At 37.8% G+C, this 15,723-nt stretch overlaps 1 protein-coding gene across 1 annotated transcript; it reads right to left on the bottom strand.

Moving 5' to 3' along the window:
• Positions 1-28: 28 nt before the first annotated feature.
• Positions 29-8,016, bottom strand: bmp3 (bone morphogenetic protein 3). The gene is made up of 3 exons (XM_081365751.1): positions 7,391-8,016; positions 5,286-6,187; positions 29-1,782 (listed from the first exon to the last, which is right to left on the bottom strand). The coding sequence occupies exons 1-3, from the start codon at positions 7,656-7,658 to the stop codon at positions 1,591-1,593; spliced, it is 1,362 nt and encodes a 453-aa protein (XP_081221877.1). The 5' UTR covers positions 7,659-8,016; the 3' UTR covers positions 29-1,590.
• Positions 8,017-15,723: the final 7,707 nt, after the last annotated feature.

The raw sequence follows: 15,723 nt of genomic DNA, 5'->3' as shown, positions 1-15,723 counted from the left end.
TTAACACATGATAAATGAACACATGGCTACATAATTCTTAAAACTTTATTGTTTTCCTCGAACAATCTCCCGAAAGGGATTCTTTCAACTAGGGAGATGTTACAAAAATAAGCATTCTCGCTCATTTGGCATGAGTCATGTGATTGCTTCCTTTTGCACCCCGTCTAACCTTTGTGCAGCAAAGCTCAATGAATATTTAATGAACCCCTCTGTGCTTCACAAAATTAAGATACAGAAGGCATCATACAGACAATAAATAAATGCTTTTAAAGGTCATTTCCATATACAAATATAATTTCTTATGAAGCTTATCATACAAAGCACATCCATTCACCTACAGCATAACATTTACAAAACACACAGTGTGGCGGAAGCCTTCCAAAAAATATATTACAAAAAAGTGTGTTTTGACGTATGTATTATATATTAAGATAATAGCCCACTTTTACATATATGTGTTCATTTCTCTGTTGTCAAAAAAAACACACACCCCATTTATGAACATGCAGCTTGTGATATGTCTTTGCTTTAGTTCTATGCTAAAAACAGTACAAGATGTATACAGAAAACATTATTGGAACAAAATATCACATTTTATCCAAATAAACTGATAGACATTACATGTTACACTCAGCTTTGTGAAATATAAATATTCTAGTAGAATATTAATTTTATTTAATGTTTGATTAACCTTTTAATGTTAAGGCACTTTATATAGGCATTGTTGTGTTAAAGAGACAAAGGCTAAATAATCTACGTACAATTTTCATAATCACCTTCCTGAATATGTTGTTTGAAAAATTGCTCATAAAATAACATCTGGTTTCTTGACACTAGCAGTTTTCAGAGGAATGACAGAAAAATGTCCAAATGAACATCACTAAAGTAGAATGCGTGCATATACATATTGAATTCAGCTAAATGTGAGGATGCAACCTTGTATTAGTAGGTCAGACGGAAACATCATATTTACAAAAGGCAAGTATCTAAAAAAAGAAATTGTTTACAAAATGTAGGTTTGTAACAATTAAGGAAAAATATATATATGTATTTTGCGCAGATTGAAGACATTCAAAACAGTCACCCAGATATTAAACACTGTTTTAAGCTTAATGTGGAAAACTGAATATGAACTTATATAGGTAATCATTTTAATATAATTATAATTCTTTTTTCCCCAGAAGTCCACTTTATAGCAGCCATAGAATATGAACATTGAGAGTCAATCAATGCCTCTGTAGCAAAAATATAGCTATAATAATGACAGATTATACAAACTGTACAGAAACATGATGAATGACAGCAAATGTTTGTCCCCTGTAAGCTTAACTGCTGAGGTTATAGAAACATGAGAACGTCCTGGTCAAACACAGACAGAGAGTCTCTTCATATGTTCATATCTCAACTGATGCATGAAGCCTCCTGCTAACAGGAAGGAATTCCTTCTGGAAAAGCACTTTGCTCTTCACAATCCTTAAAGCTGCAGATAGTTATTCAAGGGTTATGAAATGAACATCTTCAGTCTTTCTTCCAGTGCAAAAATTGGGAATCAGTTTAGGGGAGGGAGGCTGGTGGAAGAGACAAAGGCATTTACCGACAGGCACAGGAGTCCACTGTCATATTGGGGTAGACCTTAAGGACCACGTTCTTGTCTTCGTCAAAGAAGAGGATGCTGAGGGAAGACATCTTCTCCGGCACACAGCAGGGCTCTGGGATGCCAGGAACCACCCCGACCGCCCGAACGATGCTCTGGATGGTCGCATGGTTTGAAGGTTTCAAAGACTGTAAGAGGTAAAAAGCTCAAGAGGTCAGAACCTATTACAGGGTTCTGCTACAGTTTGTTTTGCGATAAACCAGTGAAAGCACTAAAGGGTGTACAAATAGGTCAAAGGTTTCACAGACAAGGTTTAAGGCTAAAATGCATGTTTGAGCTGTTTTAACTGACTTGCGCTGACGTATCTTGTCAGTGCCATTGTTTTGTCTCAAGATGCACAAAGCAATGTTGTTTATAAAAGCTACTTAAATGTCCTAATTGAACTAAGGCCTAATCCTGGCTTAATATAAGCCCTGTCTGTGAAACCAGGCCATCATGGATGGTTTCATGCTAATCCATCTGCATTCCAACGTCTGTGAAAGGGAAATTACTCATGTTTTCACTTTTCACAATCATTCAAAGAGCAAAGAAAAGCCTGACACGGGACGGCTATTTGCTGTAGTGATGCACAGTGTTTCTGTTGTTATCTAAAACTGAAGTTAAATATCTATTCGCTAATGGAAATAAAGCTGAGATAGAATATTTGATGAAAAACTTACACTTAAATCATTTTGTAATAAAAAATAAAAAAAATGCCATAAGCACATTACAAAATAACTAAAACCTAAACAATGAAAACTGCAAATATAAATAAAAGCTAATTCAAAATATGAATAAATACTATAATAGTATATAGACCCATATTAAAATTCTGGCCTATAACTGATAAATTGTAGATATTAAAATGCTAAAGTATCTGAATAAATTAAGAATAGACCACTAAAAACGAATCATTTTAAATGCTACAAGTGAATTTAGGAATTACAACACTATAACATACAGTATGAAAATGGATATTCATTTTGAGACAGTTTTAACAGTCTTATTAAATGATTTATGTTTTTAAAGATTAACTTTAAAAATATACCGATAAATGATACAGTATGTGATATAACTGATTTTTTAATCTGGAAGGAATTTAGCCACATACATTTTATGAAACAATTGGGTCTTGGTTTTCTATGATCAACTTTACTACAGAAACTGTAGTAAAACTGAAGTAAATTAGACCTTATGTTTCTTAAACTTAATCATATCACAAAGGCAAAACCATTGGTGGCAATATCGAAATGGAAGCAGGCAAGTTTTATGATCAAGGATGACATGAATGGTATAATAATGGAAGATGAATATACTGCTGTGCTGCCTATGATGATTTACAGCTTTTTCTTCCACTAGGTGGTGCTTATATTTCACTTCTCTACATGCATGTATCAGTCCCTTATCCCAGGGGTTCCCAAACTTTTCCATGCCAAGGCCCCCCAAATACCACTAGGTTCTGGCCAAGGCCCCCCTTTTGCAGGATGTGTTATTGAACCCATCGACAATACTACGGCACGTGTAGAAATAAATAAATAAAACATCTAGGTGAACATCAGATATATATATATATATTAGGGCTGGGAATCGATTAGAAAAAATTAACTAATTACTTGCACAATTTGCTGTAATTAATTGCAATTAATTGCATTTCCTCCAAGCTTGTAATCATCAATAATTAAAACTTAGAATCACCAGAAAAAAGGAACAGAAAATAGCCCTATATTAAAATAATATTAAACATCAATATATCAATGTATTATTCTTTTTCAATAATCAATCAACATAATCAATTTAAGATTTTTTTTTTCAATTTTTTTTTTTTTTTTACTAATTATAAAAATAAACTATAGTCCTAAAAAAGCTATTATTACACATAGCATGTGATCAGAGCAGGTCATTTTAAAGGAATAGTTCACCCAAAAATTAAAAATTCTGTCCTCATTTACTCTTCCTCAAGTTGTTCCAAACCTTTATGACTTTCTTTCTTCTGCTGAACACAAAAGAAGATATTTTGAAGAAAGTCGGTAACCAAACGACTGATGGACCCCATTGACTTCCATATAGGAAAAAAAAAATACTATGGTCAATGGGGACCAGCAACTGTTTAGTTACAAACCTTCTTTAAAATATCTTCTTTTGTGTTTAGCAGAAGAAAGGAAATCATACAGGTTTGGAACAACTTGAGGGAGAGTAAATGACAGAATTTTAATTTTTGGGTGAGCTATCCCTTTAACATTGTTGCCCAGCATGAATAACAGCGCAGCAAACAGAAGTCTAGAGAGAAATTTCACCTTATTTTGGACTTGCTTTTCCAGTGCGTGATCGGTACATGATTGGAGCGTTTGGGCCGTGAACGACAGAGCAGAACGCGCAGCGCGCCGACACCTATGGCCGACACACACACACACACACGGAACGGAGAGTGCGGCGGCGCACACGGAGCGGAAAAGACCCGCTCATTAAAGCTGCTCGAGAATGAAACCCGATCCACATATTTTCGGCTTTTTAATAGCAGCCGCAACAGGAAATCATTAAAACGAGGCAAAAAAAGTGCTGCGTTAAATGCGTTATTTTTTTAACGCGTTAAACATTTCAAATTAATCGCAAAGATTAACGCGTTAATTCCTCCAGCCCCAATATAGCCTATATATAATAAAACACCACTTTTACCCAAACTGATTAATAAAAACAAGTTTAAATTAATACATTTTCTATAAATATTTTTGTCTTCATTTTCTTTAGTAGGCTATGTCAGAAAAGAAAATGAAGGCAAAAATCCTACTCCAGTTCTTGTTCAAACACACTATACATGCAATATGTGCATTTTAGGTACTTTTTGTGTGAAATCATATTTATTTTGTCCATCAAAAGTGTGCCTTCACTTTAATTGAGCGTGAGCAGCGCAGCAAAAATAGACTCGGCGCCGAAACCCTCCGCTTCACTGCTGCTCACGCGACGCTCCTGCTTGACGCTCACGCGCTGCTCCTGCTCGCGGTGTGAATGCACTCACTGAACATGCACGCCGGAAAAAAATCGCGCTGCTCGCGCGCCGCTCGCGGTCTGAAACGACCGTAATTCACAAGGTTTCCTACATGTGCGTTCTGTGTGCATGTGTGATGCTGATGTTGCGCGATCATGTTATTCATGCGGCGCCCGAGTGCATTTGAATCGGCATATGTCAGACTGAAAATCACGTGAAAATCGGCCAATTCTTGTCACTAGCCGATCAATCAGTTCATCTCTAAAATATTAACATTAAAAGTATAATGTTAAGATAGGCTATGCAACAAATTATTATAATGTTATTTCATAACAATACTCATATTAGCAAATATTTAATATTTTTTATAAATATATATATTTTTTTACCTTTTTCCGCTTTTTTCCCCAACTTGCTGCGGCCCCCCTGGCGCCCCCTGGCGGCCCCCCAGGGGGCCGCGGCCCCCACTTTGAAAACCCCTGCCTTATCCCACTGCTCTGGCTATTTGCTCCTGGAGTTGATTGTATCACAACAGATCACAGTGCACAACCTTTCGAAACTCATCTTGACCTTTTGCTCAATAATAATAATAATAAAAAGTCCAGCTTACTGATTTCAAAAAAAAAAAAAAAAAAAAAAAAAAATTGAGATTGTTGTAATCATACATACCTTTGGCATGGGGAACTGACATGACCCCGAGCAGTAGTATGCATCAAAAGACTTGGGGGAGATAATCCACTCGCTCCATCCGATATCTGCAAAATCAACCTTTAAATATCTGCGAGCACAGTTCCTTGGCTCGTTCCATTGCTTCTTACGAGCTTTCTTAATGGTCTGCTCATCAAACTGCAGGAGAGGGTTCTTGTGCCGTGGGTTCTTGCGAGGCTTCTTGCGAGGGCGCTTGACTGGTTTGCCCTCCATTGGATCGTAAGGGCTGGTCTCATCCCATGTAGGTATCTCATAAGGGTACTCGGGGCCTGGAAGCTCATTGTTTTGTAGCGGCAGCAGGATGTTGGTGGACCGTCTGGTCCGATGTTGCGAGGAGGCACTGCGATTATGTATTTCGAGCAGATGAAGATTAGGCACCAGTTTGCTTCTGTGTCTCTGCAGGGTGGACACGACACTCTCGGGTTCGGAGATAGCCGAGTCGTTGGCGTAGACCAGGATGTAAGGAGACCTATCTGACAAGAGTTTCTTCCAAGGTTGGCGTCCTTTTGATTCAATGTCAATGCCTATGAGAAGCTGGTCGTGATGCTTGGCTTGGTTGACTACACGAGTAATGTCTTTCCACTGCCATGATATGAAGTCCCGGTACACTGTGGAGATGTTAGTGGAAAAATGGCCGATTGTTCTGGTGGTGTTATCCACAAAGCTGAAACTCCAGACATCAAGGTGAATATGACCTTGTCTTCTGAGATTATTATGGTGAGCACAGCTCTTGTGCCTTGGGCATCTGTGGCTGATGTTCTGTAGGTCACCAATGTAGTAGTGCAGCGTTGCTGAGAGAACATCCTCAGACTTGGTGAGGGAAGTGAGGTTGAAGATTTGTAACTGCTTATCATTGATGGTCCCTAACAGGAGAAAACACATTTAAAAAAAGCATGGCGTTATCATCACTCTTTAACCAAAACATTTCACAGAAGGCAAATGACAAGCAAATGACTCTAGAGGGCGGTATGTTCACTCATTATAAGTAACTCGGTGTGGGCTTGTTTTTTTCTTCTTCAGTCGTTTATAAATGTAGGTTGCACTTTTAGTGGGATTTTGTTCCAACTACGTACAAACAACCACTAAAAGCCAAGTTGCACGAAACAATGTCATTATAATTCGCTGCAGTGTTTCCATTTCTTCCCATGTTTCTCAGCGTCTTCACCATATAAGTGATGCGTAAATGTGCACAAAAGAGATTTATTCAGTTATTTAGATAACTAGTTTATTTTTGCGAAGTTATAACAAATGAAAAGACATTACTATTTTGGTCTGGCAAGTCGCTTAATTTGAGCTTGTTTTGATGAGAAATCTGGCAACACTGGCGCATTATGACTGCCACCCATCGTGAGCGAAGAAGCGCAACTTCTCAACACCAGCGAGTTATGGTCATACCAGCGATTAAAGTGTATTAAACGATAATTTTTCAGACATCAAAATAATTCAGTTAAATACATCAGTATCGAAATCGTTTAATTCACTTGCAAATAGCCTACTGAGGCGAACGCTCGTTTGCTTAAAATTACGGAGCAACACCGGTGTAAAAGTACATTTAACAACACGTAAAAGTCTGAACGCTAATATCTAAAATGATTTATGAAACGCCACAGGACGAGCTGTTTCTTCACCTCGATCTGCTGTCTCTCAAATCTAAATCAACAGGTGTAATAGAACCAACTGCAAAACAAGCTGTCTTAAAGAGACAGTTCACTCTAAAATGAAAACTTCACATAAGTTGGGGACTGACAGCCTCAGTCACCCTTACCATATGGGCTATGGAAAAAGATCCACTTAAAATGAATTTAAACATCTCTTTTGTGTTTGACAGAAAAAAAAGTCAGGTAGGACTGCAGGTTTACATACACACACACACACACACACACACACACACACACACATAGATAATAGGATGAGTAAATGAAGAGAGACTTCATATTTGGGTGAACTATCCCTTTAGGATATGAAGCGCAAAACTGATGAACACACCAACACTTAAAGTGTAGTGAGGTGATATTAACGTGTACATTTCGTAAGCTACTAGTTCTAAATATACATTCAACACCTACCCAAATGTCCTTTGAAGCCGCGGACAGTGTTGCCATCTTTGAGAGGGAATCCCGCGCTGGTGTATTTGGCGTAGAGCATCTGCATGTGTTCTGACAGCGTGTCCTGCTCGCTTTTCTTCACATGTTGCTCAGCTTGCGCTTCCACTTTTTGTCCAAACTGCACGTCTTTCGAGAAACTCATAAAGGGTGTTTTAAGCACAGCACAGTATCCACAGCACAGATAACCCCATCCCAACAGGAGGATAAACAGTCGCTGACAGCGATCCATGCTGGATGTACGAGACTGCTGAAGCTGCTTTAGGTGTAGTATATCAGTGCTGAATGCGTTTCCAAACTCTTGTCTCTTGAGAGGGAGAGCATCACATGGACCACAAAAAATAAGGCAAAGAGTAGAGCGAGAAAAATAAAGTGGAAATTTAAACAAGATGCCAATTTGGTGTGCTCAAAAAGAATAGTCCATATGCACGTTTCCAAAGATGCAGGAGATATCACAGTCCTTGTGCAAAATGTACGAGGATGTCCGTGTGAGTTTGATCTGCTGTTGTCCTGATGGTCAGGCTTGATTCTCAGTTTTGTGTCTGAGCGATGCTGTTCTCAGCCAATCACGCCTCTTCCCTGCGTTCATTGAAGGTAAAGCTTGTCGCGCTAGTAATATATAGGGCTTATGGGAGCAGTGTTGGGAAGTCCAAATGATTTCAGCGAATCGGTTCTTTTGAACGGTTCGTTTAAAAGAACCGATTCAATGAACCGATTCTTCTGTTCTTTACGTCACCACGTGTTCCCTAACATCTCGGCGAGGCATTCATTATATTGTTGGCTACTAATTTTAAGAGAATTGATTGTAAGCACTGCTCCATCTGTTGAAGCATTGATCCAGCTAAGAAAAACAAAATATTTGCATTTACACTAAACAATAGAAACCAAAATTCATTCACATCACTTGGTTGAAACAGTTTTTGCATTTTTAAATAGAAGCTAATACCAACTCCTGTTTCAAATGCGTAGCTTATTAATAAAAATCTAAAGCTACAAAGCTATTCGTAATTGTATCCAGAATCTTTCATTTATTTTTTGCCATAGCCTACACTATAGCTAATGAAGTAGCCTAGTAGTAGACTACTTTCTGCACCAGTGGTCAAATCAAAGTTTGGTTCCTCAGCCGGTTCTCGATTAACTGATTCAGTGGTTAACCCGTAATTGCGAGTCAGACTTGTCCAAAAGATTCACTTCGACCGATTCGGTTTGAAAATCACTATTATTAATTCAGTCTGACTCAAGAACGAATAGCTTAGACCGGTTTTGTGAACCTTATCAACTGATTTATTGTTTATAAGTCCCGATACAGTCGGATAGTATTCTTCACAAAGACAATATTTATTTGAATACAATAATATTTGAGAGAGAACGAAAGAAGAAGCGATGAGCTCTCTAGCCTCTAAAAAACACAAAAACACGTGAAAAATGCATTCTTTATAGTCTCGAATGCACGTTTAGGGCATCAAAACAAACCCTACACAGACTTTTACGTCTTCATCGTACACTATTCACACCCCCCAGCTGTCTCTGAGCGACTGGGTGAGTCATGTGGATGTGTTGTAGGCTAATGCTCGATAGTGAGGTCCGTGAAACGTCTCTCAGCAAAGCTGTGTGTCTGGGTTGATGCGCTGAATGACATGGCTTATGGAGAGCATTAAAGGCTCTCTGTCCCATTTAGTTGAGCTCAATGGCGATGAGCAGACACATCCTGCACAGCAGAGTCTGATCCGGATGCTGCACCGCGTCCCCTGCGCACACCGGACCCGCGAGCACGGCTTCAATGTCCTCTGTCACGGTCTCTCTTTCAGGATCACTGAGGAGGAAGTGATTGACTCTCACCCCAGACATCTGATGCCAGTGGACTTATTTTCAAGATATGATTTTGTCAGATCTGCCCGAGGTGTAATTGCTGTATAGTGAGAAAATATGTGGTGTGCTGTCAATAACCTATATTTATCATGTTTTATAATGTCCCACTATAAAACATGAAACTCCCTTAGTCCACTTTAGGATAAGAACCCAGATTTTCACAAGCACATCTGCTATGTTGATTTGTAGGTGTATGAACGAGCTGTGCCGTTGTGAGGGTCTGAAGTGGGCAGTTTCATCACACTGCCACTCCACCACATGAATAAGGACTGTTAAGTTAAACAGTTATTAATGTGGGTGAATCACCACCCACTTCTTGAGCCCTCATCCTGGTGATTAAACCGATATATATATATATATATAAATTCTAGCATGGGTTAAGTTTAGTTTAACTTTCCTTTTTTTGTTAATTGGCATTTTGTAAACTTTTGGTCAACAACTAGTGTAGAGTAAACTAACTATTGAAGTACCACAATGGCACCACAAACAAGTACCATGAGCCACCACACTAGAAATATCTTGTTGTCTCCTTTTTGTAAATTCTCAAAGACAGAATTATTGACTGATGGATATCTAATGCCGGAACTCTGCAGTATCTTAGGATCTGAAATCATGTCAAATGGGTGTCCTTGTCTATTTCATGGAGTGTTCGGCAGCTTTTAGTCAAAATGAAGCTACAAGCAGTCGAGGGGACATGAAAGAACCCCCATGTTTCTAAAGGGCTTTATCTTTGATTTGTTCAGACAAACAGAGATTGTTTTAGATAAGAATACAATACAAAGCTCAGGTTCCCAAGTAAGTGACTGCAGCATCAGACATTCTCTGAAAGCTATGTGACTAAGTCCCTCAAACGTGTGATTGTAGACGATAATGGCAACAGTGGTTAATAGAAATAAAAATATCATGACAAAAAAAAAAATCTGTACATTTTTATTCAAATGTCTTTAAATAGCTTTAAATATTTAATATACTGAACAAGTCAGTGTATCAATATAGCAAGAATCTTTTTTAATTATTATTTTTTTTTTTAAATAATGGTGGGCCCTAAAGATCAAAACGCACAGCTCTACCATTCAACACATCATTATTATGAAATACTTACAGATTAAAACTGTTTATATGTAGATGAAATTAGTGGCTCCAAGTTTTTATTTTTATTTTTATTATACATTTAATTGGAGAGTGGTGCACAGGAACTCAGGGTTTTTTCACTCGTGGGTTTTCTGGAGTCTTGGCGGTCATAAATTACAACATGCACATATAGATCAGATCGGACAGGAATTCGGATGAAGCTATCACCAGGTATTGCCTGTTGGGTTAAAGAAATAGTAATTAGGATTAAACTGATTATTTTTAAGATAGAAATTTTAACCACTTTATTCATTGAAGTATTCTTGCTACATCAGTTCAAATCTAATTCATTAGAAGACCACAACTGGATCTTCAATAGAAAGGTTAAATGGTGGCCAACCTACTTAGAGCAATAAGTCTCACAAATTATACTCAAGAAAACATTATTCACTGCACTAATTAGTATTTTCACATTGATCTTTAACAGACATGGTGTTACCCATTTAATTATATTCAATTAATATATACAGTATATACATTTTCAAAAGAACCCACAACACATCTAAATGCCTATTTATATTACTGAAGTTGAAAAAAAAAAAACATATCTTGCAGTATAAGTGTGATTTGATGTTTAAACTTGAGTCTGGGTGTGACTTTAATATAGGGACTCCATAGGGTGCCTCCACCAAGAATAAATATGATCTTAAGCCAGCTGGGATCCATTATTAAAGAGTAACTGTTTTAGAAGATTTAGGTTTACATTCATTCTATGTATTTACTGTTCATCAAACTTGTCTAGGCTAACATACCAATTTTGTTTAGAGCCAGGATAAATGCAAACATATGCTGAACATTCCCCCCAAAAATGAAATAAAGCAAACGAAAAGCATTAGCTGTTGATTTATAAGGATTGGTTATCAAACTAAACCACCAACAGCTACTTTGGAGGGATGACAATTTCCATCAAAAGCAAACAAAACCCAAAGAAGAATAATTTGGGCTTAAAATTTTGAAATGTTCACAACACCGGCTGTATCTAACAAGGGCAATAAAACAAACAAACAAACAAACAAACAAATCAAATCTAGGTTTTAAAATGCCATGGTTTCGCCAGTTTGTATGAAGGAATGCATCCACATGGGCAATGAGGTCATGCCTGGTGGGGGCCTGAGGTTGGATTCTGGGTGCACAGGCGGTTTCAGTGTCTGGGTTCCTTAGCCTCCCCTCGTTTTTAATAGCCGGCCTGGTCGGGGTGTGCTCGACCACAGGCAATACTCGCCTCTGCCATCTCGCCCTCAACGAGGCAGCCTGGGCGAGTTTGTGTTCAAAGAGGTCGGTCTGCAGCGTTGCCTCTTTTCTAAAATAGCATGCACTCATAGCTCCTGGGCACAAAGGCAAAAAAAATTGTGGCACAGGTTCCAGGATTGAATTTCGCGGTTCGTTCTAACCCTCTCTGACGGATATTTCGAGAGATCGGAACAAAAATGCTACCCAGGTGCAACAATACACTCCACTTCACAGGGAGGCTATCTGATATCACCAAAGAATGGTTTCACAAAAATGTTAACATGGGATGACTCTTGATCATTGCTGTTATGCTTTTTTACATGTGCAAGATAATAAATTAGTCTTAATGAACCTCATTAACTGATTAGACACTACATCTAATAGTAGTACAGAGACAATTCAATGTTCCTGTTTAAATCTTAAGTTATTCATTGAACCAGTATTCAATTTAACGTAGTTCAGGTGTTTATTTACTCGTGGATATTAAATGAGAGCTAAAACATGACTGAGAGAGGTCAGCACTCTCTGTTTACCAGTGTATCACAAGTTCTGCTCATATCCAACATGCTCACCTCTGGGTCAACATTCAAGATTTTCATTTCTTTCCTGCACTGGAAGAGCAGACCGCTTGGATTCTCTGTGATTACCTCATAGTTTGAGGTGGCATTATGTTCGGCCACCTGTGTTCTCCAGTTGTAGAAGCTGAAAAAAGTTAGGGTTAATATGTTTACAATAGTTTAGAGACTTAAAAGTTTTGACAGAAAAACACTGCAGTAAAGATGGAAGGCTTTGCTGAATATAGGGAAAAATATTAACTACCTGACAAAATTGTGTGCTATTCCAGTTTGATAAAACATGCACTTAGAACGCCAGGTGTTAAGTTGTATATAAGGAATCATAAGAACAATCATGCTCTTGACATTTAGAATTACATTAATAGTGGCCTTACATGTACCTCTTTGCATGTATTAATTCAGAAGATATTTTTGCACGTTTCTAAAAATGTCTTGACTGAAAGCAAACTATGGATGCAGAACAAAAAAATGGAAATAATACCCCTTTTAGTTTTCTATATGCCTTCTAAGTCTAACTCTAATGGCAAAGTTTATCTGACAGCTATTAAATGTGTAAAGCACAAATCGCAAGACATAAGGACTTTTTGGTGTAGGGAACTGTCAGAAAAGCAGGTGCATGCATGTAAACAATACTGTATATTTTTTACAGCTCTGTCAGTTTCATTGCATAGACAAACTATAAGAAAAGTCTGTAATAAAGGGCACAGTGTACTGTGTTAATATGAAGGAATTTTGAATTTTCCAAATAGATTTGTAGGTGTTTTGCCCATATTTTAAATTACACATCGCATTGCTTTCTAGGGCTAAAGGAAATGTCCGTAAACTTAACAGACAGTGTCCTGGGAGAAAATGACCAGTACCTTTTTTCGTTTGTCTACAAAAAAATTCTCCAATTTTCCATGTGAAATTCTTAAAGGGAAGGCTTGTTACTTTGAAAGTTAGCCATTTTACTATTTTAGCCTTTGGCATGCTTGTTGGACAGACGTTTCACTGACATATCAGTTTCCCTCTAACTGAATACAGAGACTCTGGGACATTTATTTGAATATGTTCAATATTAGATTTCCAACTTTAAAAATCTGCATTCACACTTGAGCTTCTACTAAACTTTCAAGACATTCCAGGGCTAAAAAAAACTTTCTCAAAGCTACAACCAAAAATTCCTCTGTCCACACTGATCAATGTGAAGATTGAGAACCAGCAGGCCACTCAAAATGGCAGTGAGAATAGATCTAAATGTAATTAATGCAGCCAATGAGAAATAGTGAAAAAAGAGACTGTCTGGCCTGTGTTAGTGGTTCTCATAATAAGCTCAACTGCTGGAAGACAGCTGCTTTGCAGAAAAAGAAATCTAAATGTCACACTCTGAGGCAGTGAGGGTTGCTCCAATGGACCTCAGCTTTTCCCAAGCAGTAGTTTGTGGTCCAAGAACAAAGCTGGACTTTGGGGAGAGGCACTTTATGAATCCGAGGGAGAGGCACATGGATGCAAGAGCATTTTATTCTCCGTTGTGATAACACGGTGGACGTAAGCCAGCGCTCTATACGTTTAGTATTGCTGCAATGCTACTTAACAGCATCTGTAAAATGTTTATGACCTTAACCTCAAGGATATAAATCATTAAAAAATCTGGTATGCAAAATAAATATGATCCTCATTTGGTTGATTTCAAGCTAGGGACGATTTGGTTCAGCAGCAATCCCTGGTTCAGTATAAAGTCAGTATAAGGATTATCGAATAAATCCATAATAAGTCTAGATTAATCAGGGATTAATGTCATTGTGGTGTTAAGTATTTAAAGAACTGAAAATACATTATTAAGTCCTTAAAAACACAGGAGGACAGTTGCCGGTCTTCCTGCAAGGCTTGCCCTGGATCAGCTCTTCTTTACACACCCAAAAAAGGACACGATTAAAGTCCATTTTTCCAGTGCTCAGTAGGCCCATTCTATGGCTGTACCATCTTGAAATATCTCCAGTTTATTATAATTTATTACATATGGCTCTATGTGTAAGAGAGAGAACGCATGATGGAAAGACAGCTCAAACTTCCCTGTCCGCCATTTCCTGTCAAGGCGACCAGAAACCATGGTGCTAGTCATCAAAGCAAACAAAATTGTGCTTGAAATGAAAAGACTGGCTAATAAGATGTAAATAAAATGTAATGGTCTGAATCAAACATCCTCGGAGGGTCTCCGCTTGGCATTTTGCATCACAGGAAAGACTTCCTTCGGTTGCCATCGGCGTGACTACCGTCACGGTAAACATGGCAGACCCACACAAAGACAAAGATTCTGTGGAGAAATACAGTGATGCATGAAATGACAAGTTTAGCCCTTATTCTGTTTGCCTTTTGGATCAAACTTTTTCTTCACAAAAAAAAAATGGAAAGTCTTCACTTTTCTTCTCTCCATATGGTTTGTGACATATACAAAATGTAAAACTTTGAGAAGGACTTAGAAGCAAGGATGCATATTCACTTCCTCCTTTTTAAAATAAGGGTTGACAGCATTTTCTGTGTCTATTTATACTGAAATGCCATATAGCAATTAGCATTTTTGGGTTGACCACTTTTATGCAATGGTAAACCACTTACTTTTGGTCGAAGAAACAGGACAGATGTGAGATATTTTAACAGAGAACATGAAAAGATGGGCAGAAAAATGCTCTAGAGCCTTTCAATTTTCGAGTCACAGGAAGTGGGAAGACCGACTTGGGCTCTCTGAGTATTTAGTCTATCTGAGCATTTGGTCTATTTGTTTTGTGATTGAAAAAAGCATGAGTTCAGCAACTTGCCTCATTTGGACATGTTCTTTGGCAATTATGGTGCCATATTGTCCTTACAGACATCACCAGGTGATGAATGCTTGCTTAATGAAATGCATGAAATGCTTGATATTCATAGTGCAGCTGGCACCCCACCCACACTAACTTACCAACGTGTGAAAAACCAGGGTTTTGTGGAAACAATTATCGTTCTGTTAATGATAGGTCTGCATCTTTACCATTACGCTATAAAAACACACAGCGAGAAAAGGATGTTTGTGTACGGCAGTGCTCCATGGTTACCAAACTAAAGCCTGATGGAGTGTTTTAAAAATCCATCAGCTGTAACTCTATGGATCAATGAGAAAGCGAATAGAAATCAGTAAATGTGCCATTCAATATAACCAAAGAAAGCACTAAGTCTTTTCTATTCAAATCTATCTATCTATTCTATTCAGATCTATCTATCTATCTTTCTATCTATCTATCTATCTATCTATCTATCTATCTATCTATCTATCTATCTATCTATCTATCTATCTATCTATCTATCTATCTATCTATCTATCTATCTATCTATCTATCTATCTATCTATCTATCTATCTATCTATCTATCTATCTATCTATCTATCTATCTATCTATCTATCTATCTATCTATCTATCTAATTACTTTCTTTTTTAGTTCATTTCACTTTTGTCAGGCCGTTTTAAAATTCTCTACATTG

The sequence above is a fragment of the Scardinius erythrophthalmus genome, assembly GCF_964197995.2.
Source record: "Scardinius erythrophthalmus genome assembly, chromosome: 5".
NCBI classification, from domain to species: Eukaryota; Metazoa; Chordata; class Actinopteri; order Cypriniformes; family Leuciscidae; genus Scardinius; species Scardinius erythrophthalmus.
The sequence above is the reverse complement of the archived record's forward strand: the minus strand, read 5'-3'. Positions and strand labels throughout refer to the sequence as shown.